Source organism: Ictidomys tridecemlineatus, chromosome 4 (genome assembly GCF_052094955.1).
Source record: "Ictidomys tridecemlineatus isolate mIctTri1 chromosome 4, mIctTri1.hap1, whole genome shotgun sequence".
In the NCBI taxonomy this organism is placed as follows: Eukaryota; Metazoa; Chordata; class Mammalia; order Rodentia; family Sciuridae; genus Ictidomys; species Ictidomys tridecemlineatus.
The window spans coordinates 7795421-7818975 of record NC_135480.1 but is presented as its reverse complement, the minus strand read 5'-3'; the positions used below and the strand labels follow the sequence as shown (position 1 = coordinate 7818975).

General features: G+C 58.7%; 1 protein-coding gene across 6 annotated transcripts; it reads right to left on the bottom strand.

The window, feature by feature from the left end:
• Positions 1–1839: 1839 nt before the first annotated feature.
• Positions 1840–21589, bottom strand: Atg2a (autophagy related 2A). Of its 6 annotated transcripts, none has more exons than XM_040284148.2 (41): positions 21302–21589; positions 18854–19016; positions 18620–18772; positions 18401–18503; positions 17859–17994; positions 17670–17768; positions 17286–17382; positions 17046–17210; positions 16806–16946; positions 16034–16271; positions 15797–15944; positions 15623–15715; positions 15130–15285; positions 14781–15024; positions 14417–14513; positions 14135–14294; positions 13352–13494; positions 13133–13272; positions 12868–13028; positions 12362–12512; positions 12070–12269; positions 11885–11965; positions 11524–11630; positions 11323–11415; positions 9484–9554; positions 9188–9264; positions 8521–8691; positions 8266–8392; positions 7930–8180; positions 7352–7560; positions 6965–7100; positions 5400–5513; positions 5144–5245; positions 4971–5055; positions 4732–4864; positions 4576–4648; positions 4352–4434; positions 3980–4101; positions 3685–3839; positions 2622–2774; positions 1840–2537 (listed from the first exon to the last, which is right to left on the bottom strand). In XM_040284148.2, the coding sequence occupies exons 1-41, from the start codon at positions 21470–21472 to the stop codon at positions 2301–2303; spliced, it is 5739 nt and encodes a 1912-aa protein (XP_040140082.2). In that variant the 5' UTR covers positions 21473–21589; the 3' UTR covers positions 1840–2300. The 6 variants fall into 6 exon arrangements, with proteins under 6 accessions (XP_040140082.2, XP_040140080.2, XP_013217502.2 ...); XM_040284146.2 differs by having other exon boundaries at positions 5400–5603; positions 21302–21588; XM_013362048.4 differs by having other exon boundaries at positions 5400–5603; positions 7993–8180; positions 21302–21588.
• Positions 21590–23555: the final 1966 nt, after the last annotated feature.

Genomic DNA, 23555 nt, shown 5'->3' with positions numbered 1-23555 from the left:
TCCTCCTGTACAAACCAGGGCTTGTGAGGCTATCCTGCACTCTGCTCTGGACTGGTGGAAAGCCACCCATCCTTCGGCTCTGAGTCAGTCCCCACTTCAGGGAGGGGAAGGAGCTGCTGCTGGGGGCCCTAAGCTGGCCTGGAGCACCAAGAGCAGGACTTCTGGGAAGTACTCCTTCATCCCCACCTTGGGCTCTAGTGATGGGTACTGGTGCCTGTCCTGCTGGGACCCAGTGGGCATTTGGAGAAAAAAGAAAGCTTCCAGGATGGATGGAGCCAGGCTCACATTTATCAGTGGTAAAAAAAAAAAAGAGGATCAGAGAGGCAGAGGAGGCTGCCCAGTGTTAACAGAGCAGGGCTCTGGGGTGGGCGCTGCCCTGGCAACCCCCTCCATGTGGCATCATCTCGAGATGCAGTCAAGACAGGAACGGGGACCCATGGGTAGGATCCTGAGAGTTGGGGCCTGTGAATGAAGACGCCAGAGCAGGTGACCAACCATCCCCCCAAACCCAGCGGACCCTCCCAGAGGCCTGGCCACAAAACGCCAGGCCACTCAGCTGACACTGCAGCCCCCTGCCCCCAGGGTGGAATCAGGCACAGAGCAGGAGGCTAGCCCAGGGTCAGCCAGGTCCCCTTCTCTCCTGCTCAGAGGCTTTGTAGAAAGGCACCTGGGCTCGGGAGCACGCGGGCACAGCGCTGCAGGGAGACTGTCGGGAGGTCTCTTACCTGGGTGCCTGGCTGGCCCTCGAGGCACAGAAGGAAGTGGGGACACCCTGGGCTCAGCGCCTTTTGAGTCGTTGGCCCAGCCCTGGTGGCGGTTAATGTTTAGCCCACTGCCGTCAATACCGATCACAAGTGCGGTTCGAAGGGCAGGAAAGCCTGGACTGTGCCCGGGCAGGTGGGTGGGTCCAGGAAGCATCGGCTAGGCCCCATCTGCCCATCCTGGTGGCCTCAGACCCCAGCCATGCAGCCATCTCCCTCTGGGCTTCAACCTCTTTGCCTACTTCCTACTGCCCCAAGTGACCATGGGCAGCCAGAACCTGGTCAAAGCTGCTGCCCCATCTTCCCCCAGAGGCAGAGAAGGAGCTGGTGGCCCTCTGCTAACTTCAAAGGGGTCTGCAGGCGCGGGCTCTCCAGCCCTGACTCCTAACCAGGCCCATCCCTCCATAGGCCTTCCTGCTTCTGTGGGTTGCGATGGAAGAGTGGGGCGTGGGGAATGGCTCCCTTTCTTGTTCACAGAAACAGGGTGGAATGGTGGGCAATGGGCATCTCCCAGTCTCATGGGATGTTCCGTGACCCTTCCAGCCACAGCACTGCACCCCAGCACCCTTCCTCTTCTGATGTCTCATCACCCCCAAAGTCTTCTGCTCCAGATGGTGGGAGCAGCCTCCAGGAGGCTCAGCCTTTGAAGAATGGCCCCAAGTGACAGACTAGACCCTGCTGGTAGGCTGGGACCACCTGGAGGAACCCGAGGCTCAGAGTGGGGGCCACATCAGGGCCTGCCCCGTCCTGACTGGCTCACATCCTTGCCCTTTGCTCTGGTCTGAACCTCGGGGATCCAAGGGCCAATCCTACTTCCCTGGCAGCCCCAGGTGGCTCCTCCCAGCTTCATTCAGCCTCTGCCAGTAAGAAGTGGAGCCAGGAGCTCCCTGGCAGGGTGGCCAGGTAGAGCCCAAGCAGAGGCAAGTCAGGTGAGGGAAGATGGCTGGAAAGTGTGGCACCCCCTGGTGGTGACAGGGAGGAACTGGGTACAGGGATGGGATCGGGCCAGAAACCAAGGGGCAGGCGGAGGGGAGGGCCAACAGGGGCCCTTCAGGCACTCAGGACCTGGGAGAGGGACTGGCGGTGGGCACAGTTTATTCCACTTCATGCAGACACTGACCCACGCGCTCAAGGAGCTTAAAAATAATACAGAACCATACGGAGTCTGTCCCCCACCTCCCCACGAGACATGGAAAGACACTTGGCTGAGTGGGGCTGGAGTCCGAGGGTCCAGAAGCCTCTGTCTTGGGACAAGGCAGCAGCAGGTGGCCCAGGTGGAGGGGAGGGGCAGGGCCCTTTCTCCCCAGAGGAAAAGTGCACAGACGGGGTCGAGGCCCCAAGGCAGGGAACCCCACGCTCACAGCGGATTGGCAACAGGCGGGCCGGGCAGCTGTCCTTCACAGAGGCCATCCCCTGAAAGGCCCAGGACTGGCCCAGCTATGGGTCGCCACTCTCAGGAGGTCTGGGAGCTGGTGGCACCACTGGGGCAGGTGGAGAGGGTGGGTGGGCAGGGTCCCACCAGGTCCTGAAAGCCTGGTCTCAGTCCTGGGCCTCCTCGGAGCGCCACTTGAGAGCATGGTCCTTGTGGGCATCGGGCAGGATCTGGTTGCGCATGCCCCCGAGCAGGTTGGACGTGGCCTCCGTGGCTAGGATGAATGGCCTCACCACCGTTGGGGGCAGCTGGCGGATCACCCCTCCCACGGCGCCTGTCAACCCCTTCTGCTCATGGCCCCGCGACGCCACGTCACAGATGGTCTGAGCTGTGTCCAGGATGCCCTGTGGAGGTCAGAGGTCAGTGCAAGGGTCTGAGTGAGGAGGTGGGTGTGGGGTGACTGGGAGCAGGGCTGGGGCGTCACTCACCTCTCGAACAGTGTCATAGGCCTTGGCCACGCCCTCCCGGAGGTCAGCGGGCTGCTGGCCCTTGCGCAGCCGCCGAGCAGAGCGCTTGTCCTGCAGGGAGCGGGAGATGGGCGCCGCCGGGGACAGGATGTCGTACACTGTCTCAGCTGTGGCCTGAAGGACACAGGAGAGTTGGCCAGGCAGCACACTGGCACCTAGGCCCCCAGGCCAGCTCAGGGACCCTGCCATCCCTCAGCCTCTCCACACTCAGCCCTCCGCTATGCACCCTGGGCGCCTGTTCCCAGCCATTTTCCTGCTCCTCCTTTTCCATGGCTCCTGCCGCCCAGGTCAGGGAATTTCAAACAGCACATGACCCCTGGGGGCTCCTCATGTCTTCCCAAACCGGAACCCTTTCCCCTCTAACTGCCACACCCAGGTAGGCTTCTCATGGCTGCCACCGATGAGCTCACCGGAGGAGGACTGGCCCCGGAGACCCCACTGACCATCACTGAGCCCCAGCTTCCTCTGCCCTTGGGCTCCTCTGTTCTCTTTACCCCCACACGGGCCCCGGTATCACTCTTTCCCACCCAACTTAACACTTGGGGCTCCCTGTGCTTGTCTCCCCAGGTTCCCATTCTGAGACCTCGTCCTCAGCCCTCCTGGATGATCCTGCAGGCTCACCGCACCCACAATGGTCACCTCCCACCCCAGGGATGACACACTGTGTGCTGCTGCCGCAGGACTGTCCTCCTCACAGGCCAGCTCCCTGATGCCCTTGAGGACCCCTTGGGCCTGGCGAAGCATATGGCCTGAACAAACCAGGGCCAAACTTTATAGATAGTGCTGCTCCTGCCCTCCTTCCCAGACACCCCTGAGCATGAAGACACAGTGGTGGAAGCCACCGTGTGCCTCAGGGCTATGCGGCTGCGGGCCATCACTGGGCCTCTCCTCTCCAGGACTGTTTCTCTAAATCGAGGACGCAGAACCGACTGGACCGTCTCAGCAGCTCTGTGGGCAGACTGAAGGCGCGGAGGGACGGGGGCTTCTGGTGCTTCCTTCCCCCGTGGCCAGAGCCTGCGCTCACCTGGATGGCCTGCACCAACCGGTTGCTCAGTTCCAGGGCAGCAGAGGCCGTGGACGAGCCGAAGGAGGCGGCCCCCCGCTGCAGCCCTCGCATGAGGCGCCCGTCCTTCCTGTACTGCTCAATGGGCAGCCACAGCAGGTCCCGGAACCCTTGGACTGGGGGAGATGGGGCTGTCAGAGATGCCTGAGGCTGTCCTGCCTCCATTTCCACTGCCTGGCGGCCTCTTCCTCCCTCCCCCATGCAGATGTCTCGCCGTCCAAGCGTAACGCAGTCAAGGGTCCTCAAAGCCACTTACAGAGTTGAACGACTGAGTGCATGGGACCCACGCCGCCCAGCAGGCCAGGCAGCTGGTTCTTGCGGATGTCCTGTAGCCACTCGTTGAGAGCATAGCCCAGGACCTTGTCCACACCCAGGAGCCTGGGAGGAGAGATGAGAAGGGGGAGGTGGAGGAGAGTTAAGGGGCCCGGAAGGACCAAGGATCGCTCTGGCAAGTACCATGGGCACCTCCCATGGTCCACAGGCGTGTGTGGAGCAATGACTACGCCCATTACCCAGAGGAGAGACAGGCCGCGGGAGGGTTTTGGACAAGGCTACACAACCAGCGAGAAGCACAGCAAAGGGAAGGTCAGGGACCTGGCGGGCAGGGCGCTGGGGGCAGGGGGCTCACCCGTGCCGGCAGCAGAGTCGCTTTAGCTTCAGCTCGGAGCAATTGAGCTGGGCCAGGCCGATGAGGAGGCCAGCAAAAGTGCCCTAGGGAAGGGGGGTCCAGTTCTGCGATGGGCACAGAGACTGACGCAAGCCCTGTCCCCAGGAAGACTTGGCCATAGCTGAGCAGAACGAGGACCCCCAGAGAGCCCAGCCCACCCTGCCCTGCCAGATGGCCCTGCTTACCACTTGATCCATGGTGACGTGCTTGCCATGATAATCCAGCCAGATGGGCACCTCAGATGTGAAGCGGAACTCCCTGGGTGAGGAAACAGGGAGAGTCCTTTGGGCACTGACCGGTCCCCAGCAGCCTGGCCCAGGATATCTGGGCTACATCCCTACCTGAAGTAGATTGGCTGCTGCTCAACAGAGGAGCCGTGTCCACTGCCAGAGGTCTCCTGTGAGCTGTTGGTGTCTGTGCTCTTGGGCTGCCCTTCCTGAGGGCTACTGGGCCGGCCTCGGGTCTCAGGGTGAGCTAAGGCGAGAGAGGCCTCAGACCAGGGACAGACCAGGGATGGCCGGGTGCCTGGCTGTCCAGAGGCAGATACCTGGGCTCTCCCCTCCCTGGCCCAGCCTCTCACCCTCCGCAGAGGTCTCTCCTGGGACCAAGGGGTTGATGCCAGCTGCCAGACTAGTGAAGAAGTCCTTGAGGAAGAAGAGGGCATCCTGCACAGAAGTGTTTGGAGAGATCAGACTCAGAGTTATGGAGACAGCAGGGGACATGCTGGGCTCTGCCTTCACCTGGTCTGCTCACCTGGTCCACGTTGAGCCGCAGGGGCATCAGCGAGACACGGAGACAGCACTCAGGTCCACCCACATTGGTGGTGGGGGCCACGTGCAGCGCTTTGATGGTGAGCTGCGGGCAGAGAACGAGTTCCGTGCTTGCTGGGGCTCGGGGGTTCCTGAACCCTTCCCACTCCATCAGGCCCCTTTTCCCTGCACTGGTCCCCCTGCCAGGCCCGCCTGAGCGCTGCCCTCCCCGGGCCCCCACAGCACGCGCCTGCACGCACCATGTTGGAGTGGGTACGCCGCGGCAGCCGCTCGCTCGTGTGGAGGTGCAGGAACTTGTTAATCTGGGAGGTGGCCAGCCGGTCGCGGATCTCCAGCTCTTGCACAATGAGCACCTGGCGGGACAGTGGCCGCTCTTCCAGCTCCTGGCTAGGGACTGGGCCTACAGCCGGCTCCTCTGGGTACACCTCGTGCTGGAAGCTCACCTGTGGAGTGGACCCCGGAGGGAGGGAAGGCCTGGCGCAGGCCCCTTCTCTCAGTGACTCTGTGCCCGTTCCCACCTCAGGCCTGCATCTAGCTGCCAACTGGAGGCTTCCACGTGAGTTTCACCAGCAGCAAAAGACCTGGCTGTGCTGAACTCCGATACCTTCCCCACATCCACCTGCCCTGTCCCCACAGCCTCCGTCCCCCCGTGGCTCCAGCCCACCCTGCCACCAGTAGGGCACACTTTGGCTCCACTCAGCGCTCATCCAGGCCGCCTTGGAACCTTTTTTTTTTTAAGTATTTATTTTTTAATTGTAGTTCAACATGATACCTTTTACTTATTTTTATGTGGTGCCAAGGGTCAACCCAGGGCCTCGCACATGCTAGGAGAGTGCTCTACCGCTAAGCCATGACCCCAGCACCTCCCTGGAACACCTTTGAATCTTGGACTCGCTCTCCATCATCCTCCCTCCACAGCTGCCCTCACCACCTGCCCTGGACCACCCCGTCCACTCTCCACATGCCCAAGAGGCCATGAAGTGCTATATGTCCCCTGAGTGCTGTGCCCCAGTCTAGACAAGCATGGCCTTGGCCTTGTTCTTCCCTCTAGACCTGCTGTCCCCATGCTCCCTGTGCCCCTCCAGCCTGTGTCATCCTCAGGCCTTGCCTCTGTGCCCCACTGCAGAGAACCTTCCTGCTAATCCTAGAGGGCTGCTGGCTCCCGCTAGGTCTCAGGCCTCTGGTCGCTGAGCCCTTGGGGAACCCACTGCTCCCAACAGCCTGGGTGCTGTCTGCCTCCGCTCAAAAGGTGGGGCCTCCCCTGCACAATTTCTCAGGACAGATACCCTCTGGAACATTCTGTGCCTCATATACAACGTAGACCAAACCAGTGTTTCTTCCTGCCATCTGGTCCCTCCAGAGTCTGCCCATCCTCACCGTCCCACTGTCTTGAACTGAGGCAGCCTCTCCAGCCCCCAAGGGGACCTCACTCCGTAAGACCAAAACCTTTCTGTGCTCTCTGAGCTCTATGAGGTCCCTGCCATCTCTGGCCTCACCTCCTCTCACTCTCCTCCCTCACTTGGCTTTGGCCCTGCTGGGGCCTGGTGGCTCCTGGAAGACCCAGCAATGCTCCCAGCTGGCAGCGCTCACATCACTCCGCCTCGGCTCCTGTCTCCCTTCGTTCTCTGTTTCTTGAAAACAGGGCTCCTCTACCTGTTCCTCCTGCCTTTGGCTTTTTTTTTTTTTTTTTGCCACACTAGGGCCATCTTGCTTGGCTGCTCCACTAAGAGGCAGGCATTTTGTCTGCTAGAACCTCAGCCCAGACGTGCTCTGACAACGCTGTGCACCCCTCAGCCACACTCACCTTGCTCAGCTGGATCTCCATGAGGACCTGGTGCTGCCGCCCACTGCCTCCCTGCGTTCGCCAGGAGTTCTGGGGCCGGTTGGGACCAGAGCAGCGGGAAGGGGAGCCCCTGGGGCCTGTGAGTCCAACTCTTGCTCTGGGGAGCAGGATGAGGGACAAGGTGACAAAGGAGTTCCTGCCCTGCCCCCTGCCCCCTGCCCCGTGAGGCCTTCCCTCCTGGGGCAAGAGACCTTCTCCCTTCTGAGTCCTAAGAGGCGGCTGGGACAAGGAAGGGGACTCAGGCCAGTGAGGGTTGCATGAGGCTCAAGGTCACTAGCTGCCAAGTCAGAGCGGGGCTGGGCCTGGGCCCTGATCTCCACTGGTTGCCACCTGTACCCTCCTCCTCACCTGTGGCCAGGGTGGGGGCCAAAGTCTCGGCCCCCATAGAGGTGCCAGACCAGGGAGACCTCACGTAGCACCACACGACTGCTGGGCACTGGGAAGTGGGCAGGTGCCCGCAGCAGGTCTGTGCTCCCCAGCGGCCGGGAGAAATGTCCATCCTGCACCACAATGGGACCTGGATGCAGCTGCGTCACCACGGGCTCCCCGTCTCGGGGCTGCCAGGAAGTCAAGCAAAGATGCATGAGCAGAGGCAGTCCCCGGCGCGGTGCCCCTCAGTCTCTCCCCAGTCCTTACATCTCCCTCTCCTCTTCTACCTGTTTTTGACAAAAGATGGCCCACTTGGGCTACCATCCCCAGAGTTTGTGTCTCAGTAATCTGACCAGGAAGGGTCAAGAGTCCACATCTCCCTGGCTCTTCCTACTGGCCTGGCAGCCACATGGTCCCCTGCTCTGCTAACCACCCCTCCTCTTCCTCCATCTCCCACTGTCTGTCCCTCTGCTCAGGATGCCAGGCCTCCTTTCCTCTGGAAACCCACGTGTCCCCTCCAAGCCCAGTGCCCAGGCTGTCCCTGCCTGCTCTCTCACTGAGGGGGCTCCAGAAGGGCTGATCCTGAAGGTTGGCAACAAGGCAGCCCCCACTGCACACACCGGGATGCCCAGGCCAGGAGCGTCGAGGATGCAGAACTCATCACTGTCCAGGGTGTCTCCCTCCCCCTCCTCTTCCTTCTCCTCTTCCTTCGCCTCAGAGCGGGATCCTAAGCTGCCAGCGGAGCCTCCACTCCGTTCACCTGGGAACAGGTAGACTGAGACGGGCGAGGCCTGAGGGAGGGGCCCACCTACGGGAGACAGAATCCAGTTTAGAGAGATGTCACTGTGGGTGCCTAATTGTGTTTTTGCTGTCCCAAAGTGTCCCCAGCCCACCTGCAGGCTGGGCCAGCTCCCGCAGGCTGCGCTCTGTGTCCAGAAGGGCATCAGCCAGGTCCCGCTGGTTGATGAGCGCCGTCTCCACTGGTGGGCACGAGGGCAGGGAGGCAGGGCTCTCGGAGAGCTGGCTCGGGCAGGGAGGAGTGATGAGTGACAGGAGGGAGTCCCCAGGGATCCCCAAACCCCCACCCTGAGGACCACGCAGGGGAGGGGCCTGGCCAAGCCCTGGAAGCCTGTGTGGCCAGGCCTCACCTGTACCTTCTGGCCGGCGATCTCCGTGGGGCTGGGGGGCCGGGGTGGGGGGTGCAAGTCGCCTGCGCTCATTACGTACTGCAGCAGATTGGCCAGCATCGCGCAGGAGTCGGCGCAGCTGTGCACGTGAACCACATTGTTGGAGCAGCGCAGCTCGAACAGTGGCTGGCTCTGTGGGCAGATGGGCGGTGGCGTCAGTGCAGGCCCCACTGCCCACCTGGGGCCCATCCTGGGAGGGCCCACAGGTCTGCCCTGCCACAGGGAGTGCTGGCCAGCCTTCCCTCAGGTGACAGCCTGTGCAACACCCATTGAGCACATGTGCAAACTCAGAAAGTGACGGGGCCCTGGCTGAGGCCACCCTGGGAGCAGGAGCGCAACCACCCATCACCTCACGCCCTCTGCCCCTACCTCAGTCCAGCAAAGGGGCCTGTTTCTCACTGAACAGAGGAAACTGGGGCCCTGTAGGGCTGTCAGTGTCCCAGGACCCCTTTGGGCCCTCCTCACAGATGCCCTTGGGTGATGGGCTGAAACCTTGTCCACTCAGCAAACAGTGTGGGGCAACCAGGGGCCTGAACCTTCCCAAGCAGGTGCTAATATAGCCATCAGGGCAGGGCAGGCCATGCGACCCCCTCAGACCTCCTCAGGCCCCAGTGAAGGCTACACTCACCAGTTTGCCCTCAGTGCTCCCCTTCCACGTTTTGATCACCAGTTCCAAGAGGTCCACGTCCAGGACACAGACATAATCTGAGGCAGGGGGTGGAAGACAGGTTCCTATGGTCTCCCTCCAGCCAGTCCCTGCCCACCACCAGGGGGAGGATCAGGTGCACCTGGTTGTGGCCCCTGTGTGTGCGCATGTGCACTGGAAACCGGGGCAGCAGCGGGGTGAGGACACCTCACTGCTCTGGGTATGGCGGGGGCTGTGGTCTCTCAGAGGGAAGGGAGCCAAGTCCAGGCCCTGCCCACCTCGCCGCAGATCCAGGGTCTCCACCTCACACTTATCGGACAGGTACAAGGCGGAGTCGTCAAGGATGAACCTGGTGGGGAACAGGGCTGAGAAGGGCCAGGAGCCACTGCAGCGGCAGCTTCATGGCAGACGGGCAAAGCGTGGGGCTCCTGGCAACAGGCAGAGGGACCCAAGCCCACAAGAAGCTGCTGTGTGAGGAGCCCTCCAGCTTTGGTGCTCCTGTCTGTACAATGGGCAGAGCCTGGGCTGCAGACCCTGTCGGCTGGCAGGCGCTGTGTAGGGCCACACTTGGAGTTCTCAAGGTGCTCCACCACCTCACGTGGGCCTCACACAGACCTGGGCAGGGCGGCAGGGAGGGGTCCTTTTCCCTCTACAGCATGACTGCTCTTTTAAAACAAGTCCTTAGTCAGGTGTGGTGGCACATGTCTGGAATCCCAACAGCTCAGGAGGCTGAGGCAGGAGGATCATGAGTTCAAAGCCAGCTCAGAAACTTAGCAAGGCCCTAAGCAACTAAGTGAGACCCCGTCTTTCAATAAAATATAAAAAAGGGGGCTGGGATTGTGGCTCAGTGGTTGAGTGCTCGACTAGCACGGGCGGGACCCGGGTTTGATTCTCAGCATCACATTAAAAAAAAAAAAAAAAGGCATTGTGTTGTGTCCATCTGTAAAAAAGATTCTCTCTAAAAAAATATATATATATATATATATATATATATATTTATTTATTTATATATATGGGCTGGGGCTGGGGCTCAGTGATAAAGCACTTGCCTAGCATGTGTGAGGCACTAAATTTAATCCTCAGCACAACATAAAAATAAATAAGTTGGGGCTGGGATTGTGGCTCAGTGGTAGAGCGCTCGCTTAGCATGGGCGGGACCTGGGTTTGATTCTCAGCACCACATAAAAAAAATAAAAGACATTGTGTTGTGTCCATCTATACCTAAAAAATAAACATTAAAATTTTTAAAATAATAAATAAAAGTATGGTGTTCAAGTACACTAAAAAAATATTTTTTAAAAAAGGGCTGGGGATGTGGGAGTGGTTAAGTGGTCTTGGGTTCAATCCCTGGAAAATATATATAGAGAGAAAAATAAAATAAAACAGGCCAGGTGCTTAAGTTCTTGAGGCTGGCTTTGAACTCATGATCCTCCCGCCTCAGCCTCCAGAGCCACTGGGATTACAGGTGTGCACCACTGCGCCTGGCTATGTATGCTTCTTTCCAGTCTTTTCTATGCAGTCATATGTGTGTTTGTGTGTGTGTGTGTGTGTGTGTATTCACCAAACTGCAGGGCCAAGGAACAAACCTTACACATGCTAGGCAAGCACCTTGCCACTGAGCTAAACCCCCAACTCTCATTTTTAAAATATTTTTTAACATTATTCCTCAACTTTATATTAATGGTTACACAGTATCTCAGGGGTGAAGCATATTTATTTATTCAGTGGTGATTTGGGGACACTTAGATTGTTTAAGTGTGAACTTTTTATTTTTTAAATTTTGCCTTGCTAAGGATGGAACCCAGGGCCTCATACTAGTGTCCCCAGCACTAGTTTGAATCATTCTGTTACACTACAGAGACTTGAACTCTACCTCTCTTATCCTCTTATCCTCAGGCAACCCCTAGAAGAGAGATCACCAGGTCAGAGAGTATCCCTTGTAAGGATCTGATTCGGGGCAACCAGCTCCACTCTAAGATGGAAACAACTCACATTCCTGCAAAAGGTACCATCACCTGAACATCAGACAGGCCCAGATGGGCCTGAGGACACAGAGCAGGTTGGCAGCCACAGCCCCACTGGGGTGGGATTGATGGCATGTGGGGCAGCCTGCGTACCTGAGCAAGAAGGTGGATGTGTCCATGACGATGTTGCTGGAGAGGGTGAAGGTCTCAGCAGTAAGGAGGACACGAACAGGGAGGTAGAGGGGCCTAGGGGACATACTTGGGCTGGGGCAGGCTCCTTACACCTGAAGCCTGCCCCTGGCTCCTTCCCCAGCCCAGCTCTGGCCCTGACCCACGCCCACCCAGCCTGGGTACCTGTAGTCCACAGCGCAGGAGAACAGATGTGTGTGCAGGACAGTGATGACTGTTGGGGGCAGATAGCCCAGCACGGGGTCATCCAGCACATCTAAGAACTCCAGCAGCTTTGGAAGCCAGGCCAGGGAGGGATAATGAGCATGAGACAGCCCCCTCTTCTAATACCTCCCTGTCCTGGCCACTACCAAGCACCCCACCTGCTGCCCCTGAGCTGTGCACCACACCCCTTGCTAGGAGGTCCAGCCAAGGTCAGCTCCAGCCCAGCTGGTATGCCTCACCAGCTTCAACCCCTTTGACCCGCCCACCCAATCCAAAGTCCAGAGTCCTGGGCCAAGTGACTTCCCAGGCCCCTTCTGTTCACCTGGGAGTGCCAGCTCTGTTCAGGTAGGGCCATGTAGTGGCGCAGGGTGGCTTTGTGCAACCTTAGTGTCACCAGGAACTCCTGAGGGGGGGGAGCAGTCAGAGCAGTGGGGAGCCCAACCCCAGCAGGCCCTGAGGAGGTGGCTGCCCAGCCAGGCGGGAAGGTGGAGTCAGGAAAAGCTGTACCTTGACATTCTTGTGGGGGTCCAGGTGGATGCGCACAGCGGCAGACAGCATGGGAGGGCCCTGGCCCTGGCCTTTGCGGCCTGAGGCTCCCCGCTCAGTCACCCCTTCCTCTGAGGGGTAGATGGTTGGGGCCAGCTGGGTTGGGGGAGTAAAGCTGGGCAGTTCCAGGTGACTGGACAGCAGGTAGTTGTCCACAGCCGCTGCAGAGGGATCTCACTGAGCCCATGCCAAGGCCACTGGCCACCCACTCTGCTCAGGGGCCCATTCCCTGAGAGCCCCCCACCCTTCACACCTCGGTGGTAGAGTGTGGCCTTTTCAGCCTCGAGGCAGAAGTAGCCGAGCCCCGGCTGGCCGCGGTACTGAGAGACACTGAAGATGGTACCCCGTTCCACATCCAGCACCAGCTCCCCATGTGCGACCTCCAGCCGCCTCCCACCTTCGTCCTGCGGAGACAGAGCACCCACCTGTGCCACCTGCTTCGTTCGGTGGCTCCAGGCCTTGGGAGAAGTGTCACCTAGAGGCCTACCTGCCAGCACTTGCCTCTTCTGACATATGAGAATGATCCCTGCCTCCTGCTCCGTCTAAGGGACCAAATTCCCACCTGCCCCCCAGCATGGTTTCACCCAGAGGGGGTGTCAGGAAGTTGCTGACAGGCACAATGGAACTGGGTGGCGGGTGGGTGCTGGTGGCCACCTGGCCTTTGGCTCTCCATATCCCTGCCCTGGAGCGGCCATGTTTGTGCTGCCCCCTGTCACGGGGGTCTGGAGCAAGGGCTTGTCTTGCCAGGGCTGCCCTCACCTTGGCCTCACAGAGGGCTGTGATCCGACCCTTCAGCACCGTCACCAGCGTAGAGAAGGTACTCTGGGAGTGACGGCGTCGGGGCTCAGGGGCGGGGGCCTGGTGGACACCTGAGGCCCCCACCGAGAAGAAGTGGGTGTCCTCATCATCCGAGTCAGAGTCTGGCAAGATTAAGGTGGCTGGTGGGATGGAGACCAGCAGGGCTGGCCCAGCCCTGCCCAAACGTGGGGTCCTCCCGTCAGCCCGGCTAGAGCACCCCTCGTACCCAGCTTGAAGGCTGACTTGCACATCTTGAAGTTGTCGTGCCAGAAGCCGGAGGAGCCCAGGAAGCCAGGGGGTTGAGTGGCGGGGTCAGGGGTGGGAAGCAGGTCCGCGGGCTCCCACATGAGCAGGTCATTGTTGATCCTGAGAAGGGAGGGGGGAGGATAGGTGAGGGAGGACAGGGTCCCGCCCCCGGCCCAGCCCGCCTGCCCCGTGCTGCCACCTGTTGTAGATGCTCTCGTAGACCTCCTTGCTGGGCAGGAAGATGTGGGCGCTGGGCAGAAGCACCTCCAGGCCACAGCGGGACAGCGCCAGAGTCCGGCTCTGGAACGTCCTCATTTCCTCAGGGTCTCCAGGGATCACCATCTGGACAGGGCGAAGAGACCCCCAGCAGGACAGTCATCTCAGCCTGGCCGGGCCTGTCCCTACTCCAGATCACTCACAGGAGCCCTTCTCTGTGTGAATGGGTGATGCCCATCTGGGACCAGCACTAGTGGCATGTCAACCTTGCTCTGAGGGCACAGACTCTTTCACCCTCACAAGGGCCCTTGAGACAGAGCTCCTTGTGCCTACTTCCCAAAAGAGAAAACTCATCTGCAGGCAACACTCCAAGTGGTCAGAGCCACGGAGAGGCCCGGCCTGCCACCGATACAGGCAGTGTGGCCCACAGAGCAGTCCCTCTGCTGCCCCTCGCTCAGCAACTTCAAAGAGCACCTGAGGCCCGAGTATAAACTGCCAACACAGCTGAGCCGGGCTGCAGGCCTGATCTTCCCGACCACCGGGCCTGCCCTTGCCAGGGAGCTTCCCTCCCTGCCCCTGAGCACAGGTGGGGGCTTCAGAGTCCCTTATTGGCCTGAAATAATGAAAGAAACAAAATCCTCCCACTCGTGTTGGGTCACCTCATGTCCACCCCAGGGTGTCCTGTCACTGAACCACAGTCACATAGGTGGCTCCCAAGGCAGCGCTGCAGGGGGGGCGCAGGGAAGAGGGGTCGGGGCAGGCTCACCTCCTCCGTCTCATACATGGTCCTCTTAGAGGAGAAGGGCGAGGGCTCAGGCTCCCGCAGCTCGCACGGACTCTCGGTGGACAGCTCCAGGTCTTCTCCCTTCTCTGGGGCCATCTCCCACTGTGTGCTGCCGGACTGGGGGTCCAGGGTCAACACTATCCTGCCAGGGCAAAGGCCTGTCACTGGCCTGTAGGGCCCCTGGGACCCGGGCCTCGGCTGGCCTCCTGCACTCCAGTGGCAGGACCCTCCCCTCCGGCTGCTCCTTCCAGAGACTCCACTTACTGGGGGAGGAAGTACTTATGACCAGGACTCTTGGGGTCCAGGGCTTTGGAGACACGGAGGCAGGGGACAGGTGGCTTTTCTCCATCTTCATAGATTCCTGGAGGAGATGGAGAGGGGTGAGGATCATCACTGAGACCTCTCTCCATTTTTCCCCATTGCTGGGTCCGGTCAGACACTCACAGACTACGGATAAAGGGTCCCCTCTGCCTGTTGCCCAGAGGCCAGGGATAGTCACGCTAGTGTTCCCAAAAACTGGTAAGAGCCTGTGCCAGGGTCTGCTCTAACTGTGACCCACTTGCCCCAAGTCCACCTCTCCCCAAGGCCCAGGCCTCCTGCCCCGGGTGTTGTTCCCAAGGGCTCTTACCATGCAGGTCAGAGCAGGTGAGTTCCAGGCGGGTGGGGGCTGGGGGGCCAGGCCCACTGCTAAGCTCAGACCGGAACTGAGGATCACTTAGCTCCAGCCGCAGTTGCTCAGCCCGCACAGCCCGGCCTGCCCAAGGGTCCCTCTCGGGCCTCAGGTCAGCGATGGGGAATCGCAGCCTTAGTGTGGCCCGGGGTGCTGAAAGCCGAAATACTGTCTGCTGCTCAGTGGCTGGTGGAGGCTCTGCCTGCAGAAGGGTCAGGCGTCAGAGATGCCAGGGCCCTTGATACTATGGTCAAAGGCCAGAGGATCAGAGCTCTGTTCCCCATCCCAGTTCATTAGGATGTCTCACCAGAAGGCCAGCAGGAGGCTCAGGGGGTGTGGTGGCCATGTGCAACAGAGCAGCCAGGCGATCCAGGGCCCCCAGCTCCACATCTGCTTGAAAATCGGCTAGGTCCAGGGCCAGTTCTGAGTGGCAATGGCGGGCAATGGAGCGCCGGGGCCGGCTCTGTGTGGGGGCAAGAGTTTTGGACTGGTGAGGGCTGCAGGGCAGGTGAGAGCAGGACAGGAAGGCGCTTCCTCAAACAAAAATAAAACCCGAGTCCTTCCTCATGGTGGAAGAGCTTGGTAGGGGCCCAAGGAGACTGGGACTTTCAATACCCTGCCCTGTTGGACGACTTGCTGGTTTATTTAATAAAAGTCACCCAATATTTGCTCCTCCCACCTCAGAGGCTCAGCAGAGTAGCCCTGTTGAGACTCTTAGCAATCAGGCTAAGGGACAGCATGGACGGAGCATGGGGTCCATGACCCTGGGAAGAACAGAGCCTGGGATGGGAGGTGGTTACCTTGGGCACCCGGCGCAGAGTCTGTGTGTGGCGCAGGTGGGCACAGGGCCGAGCTGAGGCCTGGGAGCCCATGTTACTGGGGAAACTCAGGATCTGGGATGGGACATGGCCGGTGAAGAGGGTCAGGTAGGCCTGGGAGCCCACCTAACCCCCAGGCCCTGCCTCCACCCTCACCTCTGTGTACTCGGGCTCCGAAGTGCCCCTGGGCCACAAGCACTCCAGCACCTCCAGCTGCCCAAAGCGCACTTCCGTGCTGCTCGTCCGCCGGCCCCTACTGCCGGTCCGCAGCTCCCAGGACAGCTGCACAGCTGTGCCTGTGAGCCTGCAGGGAAGAAGACAGGCATCAGAGGGTGGGCTTGGGGATTCCAGGAGTCTCTTTACAGGCCCCTTCCTCGGGCTTGTGGCTTATACCGGACGTGGCTACAGGGGCAGGCTTTCTGGAAGCGCGGCCTGAGGTGGTGGAATTCTCGGGAGCCGAACGGCCCATCCTTGGCAGCATCAAACTCAGCAAAAAAATGGGTGGCGAGGTCAGGTGGTCCAGAAGATGGGGCAGAAGTCTGAAGCAAAGTCAGGGTCACACCCCCCAGGGTCATCTTCAGCAGCGAATCAGGGCGCATGGTGTCCGGAATGGGTGTGGGGGCCGCCTTGCCTGAGGGGACAGAGGTTTCATCAGGGGCACCCCAGCGAGTGTGAGAGTCAGCCAGAGCTGGCCAAGCTGGACTATGGGGGGAGGCCAAATCTGCCTCACCATTTAGCTCTGGCAGGGGGCTCAGTCAGGCAAAGGTGACAATAAACACCTTCTGTACACCAGGCCCTCCGCCCAGGCTGTTTAACCTCCTCAAGGTGCTAGAAGGACTCATTGGTATGATAGGCACCCAGCCCAGTGCCTGACCCACAGTAAGCTCTCACACCAACCAAACAGCATCCAGATCTTTTATATATATATATATATATATATATCAGTCTCAGAGCTTAAATGCCTGACCAAGAGTGCTGGCTCAGATCCTGAGGCCCCATCCATTACATCACCAGCTTCCCAAATTAGGTCTCTGGGGAGCCACATCACAGTGGCAGGTGTCTCCAGGCATCACTGGGGTCTACTACATGCATCTGAGATCCTAGGCATCCAGGCCTCTTTCAGCCCTCCTCACCTCTGGAGGGCTGTCCAGGGTACTCAACTCACCAGCTGCGGGGGTAGGGGCAGAGAGTCGGCGGGAAGCCATGTTGCTATGCACAGAGGAGCCCAGGTCCACATCAGAGAGGGAGAGCTCAGAGACTGCTGAGGTCACACTGCTCGTAAGGCCAGTCATGGAAAAGAAGAGGTCTAGGGACAAGGTGAAAGGTGTGAGGGACAGAAGCTGGGCCCCTGGACTCTTGCACCCACATACATTGCCCCTCCAACCTGCATCTGCCCTACACCCACCAGTGCCGTCCAAGTTGACAAGAGGGTTGGGGAGGGGCTCTGGGCTGAGAGGCTCGGCCACAGCACCCGCCTGCAGCTGCTGGTTCAGGTCCTGCTCGATCAGCCACAGGTCTTCAGCACCGAGCGGGCGGCTCTTGTTCAGCTTGTCAGCCAGGCCTTCGGGGTCTAGGGGAGGGCATTTCAATCCAACCTGGCTGGCACTCCCTGCCATCCACCCACTGGACCGCCCAGAGGCCTCACCTGCAAGGCTAACAGCACTAAGCAGATCCTGAAGCTGCTGGAGCTGCCGTGGGGTCAGAAGCAGGTGCAGAGAGCCCAGCTGTCCTGCCACCTCCAACTGGGTGCCAAAGGGACAGCCATGAAGTCTAAACTCACCACCCGCCCCCTTGAGATGTGCCGCCCACCTGTCCTTACGCTGGGGAATCAGGATGCCACACTGACATCTGTTAACAACTAGCTGATGAACCTGGCCACAACTGAGTCTGGGACTCAGTTTCTCTAGTTGCAAAGAAAGTAATAACTTCCTCCGCTTGACACCGTCCCTCTGGCCTGGACATGGGCAGCATTGCTAAGGATGAGTCTGGGATGGGACACACTGCTCCAACCCCGGGGCCTGGGACCCACCTTGGGGCCTGGGAAGGCCTCGTTCTGCTTCAGCTTCACCATCAGCTCCATGTACCCTGAGCAGCTGCCGATTTGCAAGGGAGGCTCCGGCGGTTCTACCTGGAGGCAGAGAGTTGAGAAAAGTGGGTGATGGTCTGAGGGATGGGAGCAGGGTGAGGGGGCTCAAGGGTGTGGGAATCATCAGCTCACCTGTGGGGGGAACTCTTCGAAGTGCAGACGCACCCCTGCCAGCTGCAGCAGCTTGTGCAGGAAGGCTGGTGGCTGGTGCACATCTACCGGTGGCGCCTGGCTTGGGTCCCGCACTGCCTCGTCACAGTACTCCAGTCTGGGGAGTGTAGGGTCAGCCCTTGTCCTGGCCACCCCAGGCCTGGAGCCCTTTCTCCACACAGTGTTCTGTTCTAGGGGCACGGGTTGGGGAGCCCAGCCTGCAGAGCTGCCTGTCATGCCCATGGTGGCCATCCTGGACCATCATGTCCACCTTGGGGGCTCAGGCCAGGCCTTAGTCCTCTGACCCTCAGCAGCTAACCTGTCTTTGGGGCTCAGTTTCTCCAGGCCTGGACGACAGTTCCAGGCTCCAAACACAGCCGACCCCTACAACTTCACTACCGCCCAGCCTTACCCTGCCCTGCCCTGCCACTTCCCAAAAGCCTGGTCCAGGGATGGGGGCCAGGGCAAGACCATCCAGCAGACTCCCCCTGTCCCCGAGCCCACCCCATGTGGCTGGCCCCTACCTCTGTACATGGACCTCCACAGCCACGCCGTGCTCCCCATCACCTGGTGAGTGCTCCACCCTCACAACAGTGTTCAGGAAGGTCACCTTGATTCTCCGCAGCACTGGGGGGTGGGGGTGGTCTTGGATCAGGTGGGGTGTCAAGATGGTAGTCTCCCAGCTGGGCAGCAGGGTTATTGCCTGAGCCCCCTGTCCTATGGCCCCGGAGGGGTCTGCTCACCAGTCTCAATGGTCTGGGCAAACATCTCCAGTCCCTCCAGAGGCTGTGGGGGCTCAGAGGGCTCAGGGAGCCCCTCCCGCAGACACTCCTGAGCCAGCTGCAGGCTTGTGGTCATGCAGGAGGCCCAGCTCTGCGAGTCAGCAGCCCCTGGCCCTGTGGAAAAGAAAGGGTTCTTAGGGCAGACGCGCTCGGTCAGCTCCAGACTGCCCGGCCCTGGCCTTGCCTTGCCCTCACCTTGTCCCCGGCGGGGCTGCAGGGTGAGCTGGAGGCCTGACACGCGCACGGTGCAGTGATCAGTGAGCAGCGCAGCCCAGGGCACAGCCACCTCGATGGAGCCCACAAAGCCTTCCACCAGCTCTAGTGGCGACTCCAGTGACTCCAGAACCTCATTTACAGACTGGAACAAAGTGGGGACAAAGTGGTTTAGTGAAACCCCACATTCAGCTGACAGCCACAGCCTTTCCAGTTACTGTCACACAGAGCACTCAGCTTTCCCTGTCCCTCCATGTGCTATCTACAAGGTCCTACCTTGGCTCATGCTGTTCCCTGCTCCTGGCCTGCTCCATTATCTAAAGCCACTTAACCCTTTAAGCCAGCTCAAATGTCTCCCTCTATGTGAAGTTAAAATTGTTTACTGAGACCAGGCACAGTGGCGCACCCCTGTAATCCCAGAGGCTCAGGAGGCTGAGACAGGAGGATTGTAAGTTCAAAGCCAGCCTCAGCAAAAGTGAGGCGCTAAGCAACTCAGTGAGATCCTGTCTCTAAATAAAATGCAAAATAGGACTAGTGATGGCTCAGTGGTTGAGTGCCCCTGAGTTCAATCTCCAGTACCCAAAAAAAGTTTATTGAGCAACTTTTATGTGCACATGCCAAGGCTCCATGGGTATATGTTCTAGACATGGGGATAACACACACACAGGCCTGGCAGAGAGAACAGCAGCACCCCACATTCACCCTGGGCAAACAGAGTTCAAGGGAAGAATGTCCAGGAGAGGGCTGACCTGAGGTGGGAAGGAGCCTCTGAACCCCAGACACATGGTGTAGCTCTGAGGCACGAGGCTAAACCCCTAGTGAAGACATCTGTGCTGGCTTTGCACCCTCACCAGCCTGGGAGCTCCTCAAGGGCAGCAGCACACTCTCCTTCTCCCTGCGACCCCAGGTGCTCTGGGTGCTAATACCAGAGAGGGCTTCAGTAAGCATCTGCCTGACTCGTAAATGAACAGGTACCAACAGAGCCACAGAGTCCAAATTTCCTACCCAGAGGCCAATGGATGGGGAAATTGAGGTCTGGAAAGAAGGGACTACTTGTCACCCCTTGTACTGTGAGGACTGAGGGTGGGACCTGGGCCTCTCTCCCAGACAGCCTCTTGGGGGCCTTTAAGGTGAGCTGCAGGCTGAGCACCTGGGAGGACGGCTGGTTAGCAATATAGTGCCTGCATTTTCTCCAGGTCAGGAGGAAAGCAGGCTAGCTAGGAGTCCCATGGGTCCCCAACAAGAGGGCAGGGCACAAAGGAATAGGGGTGTTTTCTGTTGTAGAAAAGAGAAAGGGAAGTTCAGAGGTCTGGGCCATCTTACAGGCCAATCTAAGAGGCCAAGTTCAGAGGTCCAAGGAGATCTACACTGGAATTCACAGACCACAGGCTGCTGGGAAGTGCCTCCAACTCAGGGCTCAGCTCCCCACTCCCCTATTTGCACCCAAGTTCTGGCCACCTCTAAGCCTTAGCTCTTCCTTCCCAGAACTACAGATCCCTGGGGCCAGCCAAAAAATGAGAAGGCCCTGCCCCCACGCCTAACCTGCTGCTCTGGACCTTAAGGGCTGACCCAGTACCAGCCTTAAACTGGTGCCTTTAATTGGTGGCTCCTGGGCTACTCCCCAGGTCAGCTGAGCTGTGAGTCAGGGGCCCCTCACCCACCACCCCCCAGCCTCAAGCCTTGGACAAGACCCAGGCTCACTCTGGCTTCCCCAGCATCTCTTTCAACTTCCTCGTTGCCCAAGGCCAGACCTTCACATCCTTCCTAGAGGGCTGCCCTCCAGGTAGAGATGATGGGTCCCAAGTCCCTCCCTAAACCCAGGCTTGGTCCCTCCTACTCTCCCTAAAGCAGGAAGTAGACAGCGGCGGAGTCACACGAGGTGTTGATCAACACGGGTGCTGACGCCGTTGTTGACATCCACATCCGGAGGCGAACCCCACCCACCGGCCCAGGATCCTGGGGTCAGGAGGTCGGGGCGCACTTTCCACAAGTGCCCCCACAGGGCTGTGGACCACGACAGCCTTTCCTACCAGCTGCTTCAGCCCAAATCTGTCGCTGCCCTGGCCCCACTACATGGGAGTCCCCGTTCCTGGGCTTTCTCTTCACCCACTCTAGCACCTAGGTATCACCCTCAACTCAGCCCCCAAACTCAATGTGACCATGCTGTCATTCTCCAGACAAGCGACATCCCCTCTCCTAGCCTGTTTCTCCTCCGGTGAAGTGGAGACCCGGACTCCTTCCCTTCCAGCTTGTTGCTCTGGCAAAGAACTGAAGCCACCAGCGGGGTGCCTCCGACTCCTGGAGAGGGCCCTGCTCCCCTGGCCTCTCACGCCGGTGCCTGCTCTTTCGGCTGGAATTGATCCTTTGGCAGCCTCAGGTCGCTGCGCTCCCGACCTCCGCGCCTGCCCGAGCTCGGGCCTGGCTTCTCACCCAGGTCTCCAGGTGGATATCCCGCAGAGCAACGCTGCCCTTGTACAGATCCAGGCTGAGCTGGTCCAGGCTGAGGTGTTCCTGAAAGAAGTGCCCCAAGTAATGGTGCAGCAAGTAGCGGCAGACCCGCTCTTTCACACAGTTCGACCATGGCCACAGCCATCGTGACATCTCGGAGACCGCCTGGCCCCGGCCGCCTCCGCTTGCCGCCAGCCGGTGATCCCTGTCCGGCTGCGCTGTTCACTAGAGCCCCCGGCTTGCCCCACCGCTTCTCTCAGCGCCAGGCCGCGCCCCCAGCTGTCCAGCCACGCCCCCATGCTCACTGCCATTGGCCATTGGAAAGGGCGAGGCCCGCTGATTGGCCGCAAGAGGAGGAGCTTTCGGGAGCGAAAAAGGGACTGGGCTCTCGGCATGATATAGTGCCCTCAATCATGATTTACGCTTGCGTATAAATACTGTGTGGGAGGACCTTTAACCTCCCTTCTACAGACTCTGGAAGGCTGTTGTTGTAGGTTGCGGGGGGGGGGGGGGGGGGTCGGTCCCGCAGAGGAATGCGCATGTGCCGACTTGTCCGACTACTTTAGGTGGTTGGGAAGAATTTAAAGGGACAGTATCACATCAAACTTCGTAGAAGGCTTTCAGAGGAATCAAGTCAGCATGGTATCTGTAGCATGCCTCTGTGGAAACAAGTGAATAAACATTTGCGTTTTATGAAACCCTTTACCATTCTGTATGTCATTTAAACTTCTTAACTCTCTAAAGTAGTGATTATTGTCATCAATTTACAGGTTTAGGGAGGTTGCTGGGTCCACCAGGAAGGTCTTTTATTCCACTCCTCACCAAGGAATGTGCCACAGAAGATTAGCTGACCCACCCTTCTCTCCGCAGCTGGTCAGGCCTGGGGGCCCTCTCTAGAATAATAATAGCTTTTCATATCTCTAATCCTAAAATCAATAAAGATTGGATTCTACCTCGCTCCAGAGAGGCATTCGTTGTTTTTGAACAGCCTGTGAGTGGAGAACGGTTTTTACATTTTTAAATGGATGGGGTGGGGTGGGGAATCAAAAGAATTGACATTTCATGACATGAAAAATCATATTTCAGTGTCCATGAATACAATCTTATTGGAATATGGCCATACTCTCTTCGAATGCTGCTCTGTGCTCTTTTCTAGCTGCACTGGCAGAGTCATACACTTGAAGCAGAGGCCTGCGAAGCCTAAAATATTTGTTTTCTGGCCCTTTACAGAAAAACTTTGCTGACTCCTGCTCTACCCATTGGCCACAAAATCTCTTCCATCGTGGGAGACCTCAGGGGTCCACTGGTAAATGATTATTCTATTTTAGCTTTACTGAGAAGTTGGAATCTATTTAAGTCTAGTGCCAAAAGTTAGCTGGAAGCATGGCCCAGGGGGTCAGGGACCTGGATCCCAATCCCAGCCCTCGGTGTCCTGAGGAAAGTCACCACTCTTCTGTAAGCCTGGGTTTTATCCCTGTACCCTGGTGAGGATAGTAGGCTCATTACACGGAGAAGGCTGAGGATCAGCCTCCAAGAGATTCCAGGAGACATTGGGAAGGCCCCATTGGGGAAAGTGGGCTGACATGGCCATTCAAAAGGTATTTGTGGAATGATTCAAGAGAATTCTGTCTTCCATGACAGGTTAGGGACAGGGCTGGACTCATCAGTTGTTTATTAAATGAATACTGATAAAAACAGTAGACCCTATGAATTGAGCTTATGTGACGTTCTCTGTCCTTGTGACCTTACACACATTATTTCTTCTGCTCTTCTCCATAAGCTCGTTAGGGAGGCATTATGAATACCCCCATTTTGTGGGAGAGGAAACTGAGGCTGCATGCCCAACTGCCTGTGGAGCAACTGAACGAATGAGTTCCACTGTACCACAGGCGCTGGGCACAGAAGGGTATATTCTCCAAGAGTCCAGGAAAGTGTCCAGTCTAGCAGGGGCAATCACGACTCCCCTGCTGTGAGACTGGGAGCACTACCTGCAGTGGGACACAGGATCACTCCCTAGCCCAGTGTTCCCTGAGGTGGCAGGGCCAGGCTGCGCTCACATCTGCTCTCCTTGTAACTTGACTGGCTACCACATGTGCCTCTTAGGAGTAAGTGCCTGGGAGTCCACCCCTGAGCCCAATTCCCAGTACAGTGTGGGAGCCACAGCACGGCACTAGGACGGAGAGGGGACACAAAGTTCCTTCTGCCACCTTCCCCAGATAATTCACCACAAGCTCCA

Coding starts and splice junctions, on each gene's coding strand:
- Atg2a (XM_040284146.2), bottom strand. CDS start 21,472: ATGTCACGATGGCTGTGGCCATGGTCGAACTGTGTGAAAGAGCGGGTC. Junction 16,272..16,805: donor TGCCCCTACCCCCGCAGCTG/GTGAGTTGAGTA, acceptor CTGTCCCCTCAG/GCAAGGCGGCCCCCACACCC. Junction 15,025..15,129: donor AGCCTCCTGCTGGCCTTCTG/GTGAGACATCCT, acceptor ACCCTTCTGCAG/GCAGAGCCTCCACCAGCCAC.